At 38.2% G+C, this 12,393-nt stretch overlaps 1 protein-coding gene across 1 annotated transcript; it reads right to left on the bottom strand.

The window, feature by feature from the left end:
* Positions 1-4,603: 4,603 nt before the first annotated feature.
* Positions 4,604-12,047, bottom strand: LOC117817583 (melanin-concentrating hormone receptor 2). Its single transcript, XM_034690336.1, has 2 exons — positions 11,259-12,047; positions 4,604-8,541 (listed from the first exon to the last, which is right to left on the bottom strand). The coding sequence occupies exons 1-2, from the start codon at positions 11,654-11,656 to the stop codon at positions 7,902-7,904; spliced, it is 1,038 nt and encodes a 345-aa protein (XP_034546227.1). The 5' UTR covers positions 11,657-12,047; the 3' UTR covers positions 4,604-7,901.
* Between the last annotated feature and the right edge of the window lie 346 nt (positions 12,048-12,393).

Below are 12,393 nucleotides of genomic sequence, written 5' to 3'. Positions count from 1 at the left end.
AAGAAAAGGTGAAGAGAAAATCATGTGATTTATGTGTTTCTCAAGATTATAAAGAGACTGCTGTCTAACCTTTTATTGAGTCAGGACTGGAATGAGTTTTTTTGTGCCAAGCAGGTGCTGCTTGTACCTGTGAATGGAACTAGAGACTGGATGACTTGTTCAACAGTTAATAATGAGCTGTTAAATAATGAAGTGTCAGCACACATTTTCAGTAAACAACAAGAGACATTTCTTTTCTGACTGAAAATGAAGTGCTCATTTTCTCTGAAAAGTTACGTGTCCACACAGTCAATGGACTTTCTACTGTTTGGCTTTCTTCTCAGCTGCTGTTTAGATGTATATGCTTTATGGTTTAATGCAAAGATTTAAAAGTTTAATTGATAATTTTCTACTCTAGGATTTGACCATTATGTTGAATGCATAGCCTAATAAATGTCTAGAGTCTGAGGCAGGTGATTGTCCTCAGCTGATCATATCCTGCCAATTTAATTAAGTTTGCCAGTTATATCAGAAATTATGCTTTGGTAAAAATTGACATTTTAGTAATGCTGATGCTTCACTTTTTTGCCAAGAGTGGATGGAAAAGATGAAACCACTGAGATGTCAGTACAGCTATAGCCTGTGGCCAGTTAGCTTAGCTAGTCATTAAAGACAAGCTAAAACGAATCTTAACTCCAAAAGAATATACTGTATGTGTGTACACAATGTATGTTTACTTAAATCAAACAGAATGAAACACAATTTTAGAAACACCTGTGTTTCAGTTAGGAGGCCCATTTAAAGGGGGTTTATAATCAGTGTAACACTGGTAGATCGATTCCCAGTCTCAACATTTGTATGGAGCAAAGTAATGTTTCCAGTTATTAGTGACTGTTTATAGATTTATTTAGCATTATTATAATTAAGAAATTGTTGTGGTAAAGAATGTAAAAAAATATAATAGGTTGGGCTGTTTAACATACTATTTTAGTCTTTCTTTTTTGATGAGAAGACACTGTCTTTAATAAAGGATTGTGTGTGGCACAGACAGTGGGAGGAGTCAGTGGAAGCTAGACTGGTTTGGAGTCGCACGTTTTTTTTACCGTGTCTGTCTAGAGTTTTGTTTATTAGCGTGGAATCCTGCATCATCTGCTAAATATTTGGATTTGTGACACTGATGGAACATCATAATAAAGTTGTTTTAGTTTTTACAACATTCAACGGCTCGCAAGTGGATGATTGCTCTGGATGCAACAGGGAGACACGTGTAATCCAGGACTCCAGTTAGCGATGCAGTTTTGTCAGCTACAACATTGTTTGGTGCACATCTTTCCCCACTCTCTCCCCACATTTTCGGTCTCTCTCTCTCTCTCTCTCTCTCTTAACATGTTTTATTTAATAAAGGCAAATAGCCCAAAAAAGTATCTTAAAAAAACAACTTGTGTTTTTATGGGATAAGTTTACATGCTGTACCTAGCCTCCAGTGTCAGCATAAATCAATAACTTAACAGAGTCTCATGACAGTCCAAACAAAGAACAATAGTGATTTGTTGGGTTTTAAAAGAGTTTCAGGGCATTTATTTCCAAACGGTTTCTGTTGTGTTTATGCTAATCTAAGCTAAGTGGCAGCTGGCCCTAACTCCCCAATTACAAACACTACTGGGTACTATGGTTGTCAGCGCTAACGCGTTAATCAAAGAACAATTAAGGTCTGATGTTAATTTGTAAAAAAAAATTTCAATCTCATGCTATTTCGTCTCTTTTGGAGCACCATTATCAGCTGCTGCAGGGCCATCCTGCTCCAATCTGCCGCTGAGATGGAAAATAACAACACCACTGCACTTCTGAATGGAATATTTCACTTTAAGAAATGTATTATTATCATTAGGATTAGAATTAGTATTATTATTACAAAAATATTCCACCAGTACTTCAAGATTCAGCTACCACCTATGAGCTAAGCATGCAGGTGAAGCTAATCAGACTGATGTTGGCACAAATCCACCAGAGCATTGTTTTTGCGTGTGCAGTCACAGACCTTCAGATGAAACTAAATCAAAGAAGTTGACTACAGCGCTTGCTTAATGGGTGTCAACTGACTGCAGGTCAGTCAACTCAGAGGTCTAAGGGACATCCTTAGCTTGGCATGCTGAGAGCAGTCATATGCCTCCCCTTCATGGGGACCTATATGTAGACCTGTATGAAACAGAGACTGCTACGAAACCGGATCTCCTGAAAAGTTTGGCTTTTGTTTCCCAGATTAAGAAACTGGTCAGTACTTCACATTGTAAAAAAAACTGTATCGAACTACACAATAATTTAATCTTAAACATGCAATTAAATGTTTTTATTAATTGTGATTAAGGTTTTAAATCCAGCGAGCAATAGGGATTCAAAAAAATGTTTTGACAGTCCTAGTTGTATATTCCTTGAAGTCAGACCACTGTGACTCAAAAGTACTTGATATTTTCTATTCTTGTCCAAAAAGGGATCAAACATTGGCTTCGACAGCCTCATCGAGTCTGAAAAGTAAGAAATGTCAAAGGTCTGTTGAAGGCAATTCTCATAAAACTGAAAAAACTGCAAAGCTACCGTAAGGGGCACTATAATAATTTAGTTCCACTGTGTCCAAAACTTTCAGATAAAATTACACAGAGGATCCATAATTCTCAGGGCGTTTGGCTTCATGGCAGGAAATAGAAATTCAATCATTCATAAAAGTGCTGTGATGACAAATTGGTACTTCAGAGGAATTTTAATACAGTTTATTATGAAATCCTCTGCAGTCTGACTCTGCGGTTGCTAACATGAGAAACAACAAGAACCAAGGTCTACTTTGGGGTCTCACCAGGGTCACTTAAGTGGATGATTGTTTTTCTGTCCCTGAATTTTACTTTGAAAAGGTCACATTTCCCTCAACATCAGGCTGTGGTAAACAGACTTCCATAACACTATAAAAGACAGCACTTCATATTTTCTTGCAGTCTGCTATTACTGCTTCACTTGGCATCCACTAGCAGCCTGCTACAGCAGTAAATAACTTATGAAGAGCTTATGAAAAACACTGAACAGCAAAGTCAAGTGTTTTTGTTCGCTGTGTGTGGGGCAATCAACTATAAATCTTGAATATTACCACTGCACCAATCAATGATTAAAAGCCAGAATCGCATCCACATATTCTTTATGGTTGGTAAAATAAGAAAAAAGACCACTGTTAGATAACATAAAAATGAAAGTAGTCTCTGGACAACAGTTTGTGTGACACTGCTTGAGTAAGTGACTATCGATAAGTACAGCTATACGGACTCAGTTTTTAAATCAAAAACATTTCACTACAACTGAAGGTACAAAAAACTTAAGAACAGTATCTCTCCAAAATATTCACACATAGATATGTTAAGGTTATTTCTAAGTTGCATGGTGTGGGATTTAAAATATACTATAAGTACCACACTAGAGTGAGTAGACACCTAATATCAAAAGAGAGTGACAATTACTCAACAGTGACTAACACTAAGAAAGCTTGCATCACACTTTAGCACCTCATAACACACCATGAGGAGCTGTGTCAACCCCTGACCCCCATATATCTGATTAAAAAGATCTTTATTACACATTAAACACTGTTTAATTCAAGGGACTCCATTAAAAACAATGTTTTATACACCACAGTGGGGGAAGCTTTGCAGGACATAGAGGCTCCGACTTTCTTGCTGAACTATCTTAGTGATGTTATTTATCGTTGCTTCAGGGCGCAGCTGTCTGTGTCACATGTGAAACCAAAAAAAAATAACATTAAGTCTTTTTGTTTTTGAGAATAACCGAGAGGATCGACCTTTTGTCCTGAAGTCATCGGATGCGGTTTATGAGTACAACACTAAAATATTGATTTAATTTGGTTTGACAAAGTTGGGAACGATATCTGTTTCATTTGATAGGACAACTGAAGAGAATACAGGGAGTGAAGAAAATGGTGTGACAGGCAGCAAAGGGTCAAACCAGTGACCACTTTGACAAAGGACTATGGGGCACACTTAAGCCACAAGGCAGCAAATGCTCAAACAGGATCCTATAGACACGCACGTGTCAGAACACAGTTAGGGGTTTGATGCCCAGGAAATGACCTGGAATCTCTACAGCTATCACCCCAATTTCTAAACTTGGTCCATTCCAGGACTTGATTCAGTGATCTTCCAGTTCCCCAGTCCCCATAGACTGAGCTACTGCCATCCCCAGAGTTTGCAAAAGCTCTTACGAGAGGACATTCTATTGTATCAATATGCAACTTACCATAGCTATTAGAAAACAAAGCACCTCATTTGATGTTTTTATGTGATGGTAAAAGTTTTAAGTATCATTGTAGAGTAATGATTACAGGAAAAGAAAATAATTTATGTAAGAAGTTACTATCAGACGTCCTCTGTTACAGCACAAGACACTGAGCAAACACACACAGGAGGCACAGGAGACACCACTGTTGCTATGTTGTTAGAGAATCTCATGTCTGCTTAGCTCAGAGCTTCTCATATAAAACTGCTGCACTTTTAAAAATACTCTTTGTCCTTTCTGTTGGATCCACAGTTTTTGTGCTTGACTGAAGACATAAAAATCACCCGTTGCCAATATCTTCTGTGTCAATTTATTTTCTTTTTGTCTCTAGGGAGTCTTTATGGAGTAAAAATGAATCACTGGAGGGCTGATTAACAGTTTTTTAAACCACATTTTTACACAATGCTCATGTAAAACAAAGTATCTCAAAATTGGGCAAAATATATTACCCGATTGAAAGGCAGCAAACAGTATTTACTTACCATACAATTATTACAATCATTGCACAAAGCACAAAGAAAAAACATCTGCATTAGATCAACAAGATGCATCTTTGCCAGGACAAATAGTGCAGTGATTTATCCACAGGACACACATTATATCACATTCAGTGCTCCAGTACCATTGTCAACATACTTAATAACACTGATGACTACACAGAACACATACATCATTTTACTGTACATTGACTCACAATTCTCATTATACAAACAGGAAAACGAGTTGATGTGCATGCAGGAACATTACCTGTCCTTCACACTGTCTTTGCTGTCTGAGTCCATGATAAAGAAAAAACAAGAAATCTCAATGTCACAAAATGTCCACGTTAATCCATCCATAGTGAATGTTCTGGAGAATGGATACAGATTACTGTTGCACTGAAAGTAAAAAGACAACCCACAACAGTTACACATTGAAGGACACTTTTTATTATGAGCAACCACATGAGGAAACCATTAACGATTATTTAATTATTAATGGTTAATAAATCCTTTATAGATCAGTCATGAGTGATGAGAACTAATTTAATTGACTGGTTTTGCACAAAAAACACGTTTTCACTACTTTTTTACATTTACAAAGACAAAAATGAAACCCTTCAGTAACATCTTCTTTTGACCATTCAAGGGTTCTTTGTTAGAAGTTTCTTTTTAAAACATTTTTTTGAAACAAAATACGTCACTATGTGCAGAGCTAGTATTTTCCATTAAATAGCTCACAACTACGGATAAAGTTTCATTCTGAGCCCTCGGGACGCTGACTCATAAACATGCATGTTTGTCACTGACAGACCTCACAAGCTGCACTGCAGCGTTGTCACTCAACAGCATGGTGGTGGACAAAGCCTGTTAATGGTAAAGGTTAATGAGTCCTTAAGAGAAAAAAGAGTCACACTGAGCCTCTCCTCTGTGCCTTTCTCATCTGTGTGTCTTTGTGCTAGCCGCCGCAAATATCTCCTGCAGTTTTTGCACAAAGACTCCAACCAGCTCACCTTTCTCTGAGCAGTTAATCTGCTTCTTGCTGCAGAGATATTCTTTGAAAACCTTTGTTTGCGTTTGTTTATCTCTGTGCAAACACTCAGAACACAAACACAAACAGGGATAGGGACAAGAAGCACAGAATAATAGATGGTGGAAATGAGGTCAACAAGCAGCACATTCAGTAATGTCTACATTCAAATGAAGGAAACATGACAAAACATAAAAACAAGACAGTAAAATAAGATTCAACAAATGTGTTCAAAAATACAAGTGAAATAACTTTTTTGGTAGATGCAGGCTTGTTATGGCTGCTACCTGAGTGCACATATGTCTGTGCATGAGTGTAAAAAGTAATCTGGATAAAAGGTAACAAAACTTTAATCAGCACTTTTGGTGAACTTCCAGAGCCTTTAGTGGATCATTACAGCTGAGGCAGAGGTCAGCTGGTTTGGGCCCCGCTAACCACACATTCATATGGGTGATGTGTATAGGAGGACACGTATAAGTGTGCTGCATCCTTCCTGTTAAATGTTGTGTGTCCACATAATAAACACACATTTTGAATGATTGAAGTTCTGTTTTAAGTTTATAATCTTCATGCAGTTAGCAGTGTGGATAATTTAAGGCATAGACTGCTATTACTACTTTTCCTCATCACAGGTTGTATATAATATAACTGATGATTGATGGATGGATGGATGAATGGATGAGATTGATTGATTGATTGATTGATTGATTGATTGATTGATTGATTGATTGATTGATTGATTGATTGATTGATTGATTGATTGATTGATTTGACTGTATTGTCAGAAAAAATATGATTATTGTCTTGCATCTCAGCAGCTCTATATGCAACACAGGAAGTTAAGATGCAAAGTTGCATACTTCAGACACATTTCAAACACCAAGTAAAATATTCAGAGGCCTTCAGGGTACTTTTAATCTGGGATCAGGCTCCATATTCAATTTAGGAAGTGAATGGTATGCCTCAGTTGCCTTAGTTTGACTATACTCAAATGTGGGATCCTGTATAAATGTGTGCAAATTGTGCTCTGCATGTGTCCCTGGACAGTTCTTCTTGGGCATTCAGTCTCGCATATTCAGCTTAGGACACTAGTTATGGTCACACCTTCCACATCAGGAGAGCAGTTTCTGAATGTTAATTCACAGATCTCCCTTTCAAGTCTCTGTCCATTCTCTCTGCTGATTGGTGTTTAAACATCACCTGTATGTCATTTTGTTTCTGAGCTTTTGATTACACTGATGATAGTTTGTTACAGAGATATGTGTGAATTTTTCTCACAATAATCAGAAAACTATATTTGATTGCCAGCGTTTTCTTTGATTGTTTTGATCTTCAAATTATCGTGCTCAAAATTCAAACAGAATTTATGATTTGCAGCTTTGCATGCTGCTCTGTTTCTCTGCATATTATTCTGTGAGAGGGAAGAGTGAGTCTTGGAGAAAAGATAAAATAATCAGAAGAGCGAAAACAAACAATTTTATCGATAAGTGCAGGCAGGAGAAATCCCGTCAGTGAAATAAATGAGAAAGCATATAGAAGGAGATGATGTTTTTACATGAAAAAGAGAACAAGATGAAGAAACTTCAGTGTAGGTGTGACATCTAAGGCATATGTATGTGTATGTATGTGAAGGATTGGAAGTGCTCACCTTGTAGGGAGACAAAAAGATAAAAAAATTAATGAAATGGATGATAATTACAATCATGTTCTTTCATCACAGCTGATAATAATATCAACAAAAACAACAGAATAGAAACGGTACAAAAGGGGAAACAAAATATAATAAAAATCAGCCTTGAGGGAAAAGCAGTTATGAGTCTTATGTGTATTCAGAGCTTCACCAGCAAAGATTTGAGGCTGGTACTTCAGATATCCATGGCATTTCCTGTAATTGTTTTCAGTTGTATCTCATTGTGCTGCTCACAATCCATCCCCAGTTTTTGAGGTTTGAATTTCCGACTTATTTAGCTGAAAATCTGAAGAAGATAACCTCTCAGGAAACACCTTTTCAGGGATCTACTTCCATATTCAGCAATGAACTGAAAATGTGCATATGTATATACATAAAGAAGACATCTTCCTGATTAGATGACAGTACAGCGGTAGTTGGGGTCGTTGTTCATGCTGGAGCCATCCGCTTTGACCACAGTGGTCTTGGACGACTGCTGGGAGCTCTGCAGCATGTTTCTGTGGCAGAGACGCTCGCGGTAATTCTGTGCAAAGATGAGCAGCATGAGTGGGTTGATGCAGCTGTGGGAGTAGCTGAGACAGATGCTGATGTTGTAGGCATAAATGAAGGCGATGGTGGGGGTGTTGTTGGTCAGGTTGATCACCTGGATGACGTGGTAGGGTGACCAGCAGATCAAGAACAAAGCGATGACCATGAGGACCATCTTTGTGGCTCTTTTGGCCCAAACAGACTGCTTACGTTTGACGCGGCGGATGGAGCTGAAGACGTGGTAGAGGGTGAGCGAGTAGAAGGTGCTGATGATGATGAGCGGGATGATGAAGCCCAGGATAGACTGGTAGAGGGTGTACCAGTACATATCCTCAGGCCCGTCCAGGTACATCATGCACACCTCCATATGCTGTCGCCGTACAACCTTGGCGTAGATCATGACAGGGACGGTGAGGAGGAAGCTGCCGAGCCAGACCAACAGATTAATGATGACGGTCCACTGGATGGTCCTCCTCTCGGAGGTGGGGTGGACGATAGCGATGTACCTGGGAGGAAGAAGCCATCATTGTTAATGCAGGGTTACTGGTCTGAACAAAGACATTATAAAAATATGTCTGACATTAAAGCTCCCCAAAAGTAAAGCCAAGCATTTGGAGCTCTCCCTACTAACTAGCTGCAGTATAGGTCATTCAGCCTGCACCCTCCATATAAACAGATGGGACATGGGTCAATCTTTAAAATTGTAATGCACATCGAAGACACTTTTCTTTAACACTATCTTTGTCATTACAGTGAGCTCTTAACATGAGTTGTGTGGATTCAATTAGCTATTTGCTGCCATAAAAGAGAAAATGAAAAGTAACAAACACTGACACAAGAGTCATTGAACTTTCTTTAACACCATCTATAACCAAGTGTCTGCTTTGGGTTGCACCAACCTGAAGGATGCATGATTTAGTTAGTGCAAAGAAATACATAGAACTACTTATTTAAAATTATGTCTAGAAAGGTAGCTCCCTGCAATGGCAGATATTTTCAATTATTGTGAGCAATTCAACATCTTGAATTAGATTTATTTCTGGACTTGCCAGGTGAATGGGACTTATGTTCAGTGCGATGAGATAGTTTAACTAGAAATACCGTTGCCAAGATTTGAGTTCTCGCAATTCATCACCAGTGCAAGATTTTACCCCTCTGTTTTGAGAGAATTTAGCTTCATTTTTGTCTCTCAAGTTCAAAGAATCAAATCAGGTAAAATGAATGATGAAACAGAGTACAGATACACTCTCAGTGTAATCATTAAAGTGATAAATGATGTAACATGATTAAGCTACAAATAAGCCATTTCTAGTGTTTTGCAAATGATGTGTTTCAACTTGAGGAGCAGCTGTGTTTGGCATGAATTATATCCTGTATTAAGGACATGTCCCTGGAAATAAATGGCAATTTACACATTAATTGTACTTTGTGTCCTTTTAATAGAGCAAATAAAAAATTTCCAGCTGCTGTCTACATGGTAATCTTTGGTCCAGTCAGCCTCATCTGGTGACATTTGACGATCATTTAAACTATTAAGATGCTGACATTCTTGGGTGTTTTCAAGGACAGCCATCTAATTTGTAATTATCTTAAATCGTAAATCACTAATTTAATGAACCGCTTATAAACAGAAGAAGATGGTGTCCACTGCTGAGTTTAAATACATTTACCTTTTGAGTGATTATTGAATCAATGAGTGCAGGTGATGTTTTGCAATAGATAATAGATTACTAAGTTAAAAATGCCATGACAGAATTTATGTACTGAATAATTATTGTGGCTTCATCCAACTGTGTAGAGAAAGTAGCAGTTGCATAAGTCGCAGTGACTATGCCCATGCAGATTATAAATCTGTCCGTAGGGGACGAGAAAACATCAGAGACGGTTGAGTCGGGTCAACAAAGGTTTGTTTAGGCAGCAGCTTTTGAAAGGGCCTTTCTATGTTATATATGATCTGTATACTAACCTATTATAGACATTAGATTATAAACCTTGAGTGTAACATTAATGTGTCCAACTCCTGTGTTTTTGGATCTGTTTAATATCCACAAAAATGCAATAAAATGGGATAACACATCTCTCTGGAATCAAGTGAGACCAGTAAAATAACATTTTTGTGCTGTACCTAAACAAACATGTCTTTGTTGGCTCAACAAGTTGTTTACACAGTCTGTGATATGAGTTTGGGATCTGTCTAGCAGGAGTTTTAAGTGGTGACATACTGTTATCAGATATAACTTGGTCAAATTGGTTTTAGAAGTTAACTTTTTCACTTTGACTACACTGTGTTCCTTAACAGTGATGAACGAGTAAATAGAAAGTGTTGCTGTGATTATACGGGACAGGCAGCACAGGGGCGTCTCTGGAGCTGTCAAATGGGAAACTCTAATCACAACTTTTCATTGAATTAGGGAGGCTAATGGGACATTTAATCAGCCCTGAGATAGGTTTGAAACCTGTGGAGGCAGACAGCCTTTCTTTATTTTGAGCCTGGTTGTTACAGGTTATCATAAAATTGGATGACAGCATCTAATTACCTTTTTGAAGGTTTATGCTTTGAGATACTCAAAAGGGCGGAGTGATACTATTCAAATGTTAAATACAGACAACTTTTTGTAATAAAAATGTGTTCAAAGTAATTTGAAATGACAGTGTAATGAATGTCAAGGTGTAGGAAAAATAGAAAAGTTATCTTATTGAAGGAAATTCCTTTTGCAAGTGTTCCAGCTTATCAGAACACAATTATCTGTTCTAGCTGCCCTCCACACATCTTTATGTATAACATACTGAGAATGTGCCACATTATAGCTCTGATTACCTTCTAATGGAGGTGTGTAATGGTCTGACTCTTCCTTTAAAGACCTGTTCGAAATGATCCCATTGTGTTCAGATCATAAACACAGCACATACATGATGTATGCAGGGAACATTTTGTCTTTATGGGCTGTTGCACACATGGTTATACAACCATTAGTATATTTTTTTATAGCTGGACCTTTTGGTGACTACTTGTGTTTTGAATGAGGGCACCTGTAAGATTTAGAAACTTTTATATTCCCATGGAAAGTATTATTAAATACAGAAAGAGATACATACTGTATTTGTTGACAACGTGAAGCAGTACTCTAGTGTTCAAAACGAGCAACATGGTTTTATAAAGAAATAACACAACTTTGGTCAGAATTGTCATGCATTTTGTGATATTAATGGATCCGGAACTTACCGATCAATGCACAGCACAGTCACAATCCCCACTGTGGTGAACTGGTTGCTGACATCCACCACAACTACCGCTTTGCACATAAAGTTTCCAAACACCCACTGTCTGTCTCTGACGAGCTGGTGGATGTTGAAGGGCATCACCAGCAGGAACAGCATGTCCGCTATCGCCAAGTTAAGCACGTAGATGTCTGAAACCATTTTCTTCTTGCATGCTTTCACCGCGTAGATGACCAGCGCGTTGGCTAGAACTCCGACCGAACACAGGATGCCATAAATCGTGGGGAAAATGTGCATAAAAGTGGTAATGTCGACGTGGCTGTAAGGTGAGGAGCTCTGACATGACGGGTCAGTGGAGTTGTCTGTTAGGTTGTTATTGCAAAGTGTGGCCGTGTCATTCATCTTCGGATCTTCTTGATAATCCCCCTCGGTGTGGTTGGAATCACAGCGCGCACAGTGCGCTCTCCAGACAGCGACAGCTTTCCAAACTTCAAGCTCGGAGCTCTCCAAGAGCGCGTTTACTGCGCTTCTACAAGATGTGGGTTCTTATTGAAGTATAATATGATTTAAAACAGAAAATATCTAATAAAATCAGAATCCATGAGCAGTGGGGCTCTCTACAACATGTTTATCTCTACAGAAACTCTGATGTGACCATTTATCGTGCCCTTCCGCTGCGCGCTTTTCCAAACGCAGAGCACGCCTCAGGGGATATGAGTTCCCTCCCTTCAAAGATCATTCGCTGTGACATTTATGAAGACAAACAATTATAAAGAAGACACTTGAAACTGATCCTCGTGACATGTTGGCATGCAACACATCTTGACCAAACAAGGTAAAACCACAAGTATTTAGTGTTGAATGTTTTTACTCCAAGAAGTGTTGTGTCTCTCCAAAACACATACGCTTTCATAAGAAACAAAATGATAGAAAAAGCACGAATGAAGAGGAAAATGTCCAATTGGAGGCAACCTTTCAACTATTTAGGACTCTGTTACAAGATAATATACTTTCCTAAACAAACTATGTCACATTATTTTTTGTAAGGAGATTGTTGTCCCGTGTTAACTTTAAAAATAAATGTCCTACAAGCTTCCAACTTCCTCATTTGTCATTCATTTCAGGGTATCACACATAAT

The sequence above is a fragment of the Notolabrus celidotus genome, chromosome 8, assembly GCF_009762535.1.
Source record: "Notolabrus celidotus isolate fNotCel1 chromosome 8, fNotCel1.pri, whole genome shotgun sequence".
NCBI classification, from domain to species: Eukaryota; Metazoa; Chordata; class Actinopteri; order Labriformes; family Labridae; genus Notolabrus; species Notolabrus celidotus.
Note: the sequence above shows the minus strand (reverse complement) of the source record. Positions and strands in the feature narration are given on the sequence as shown.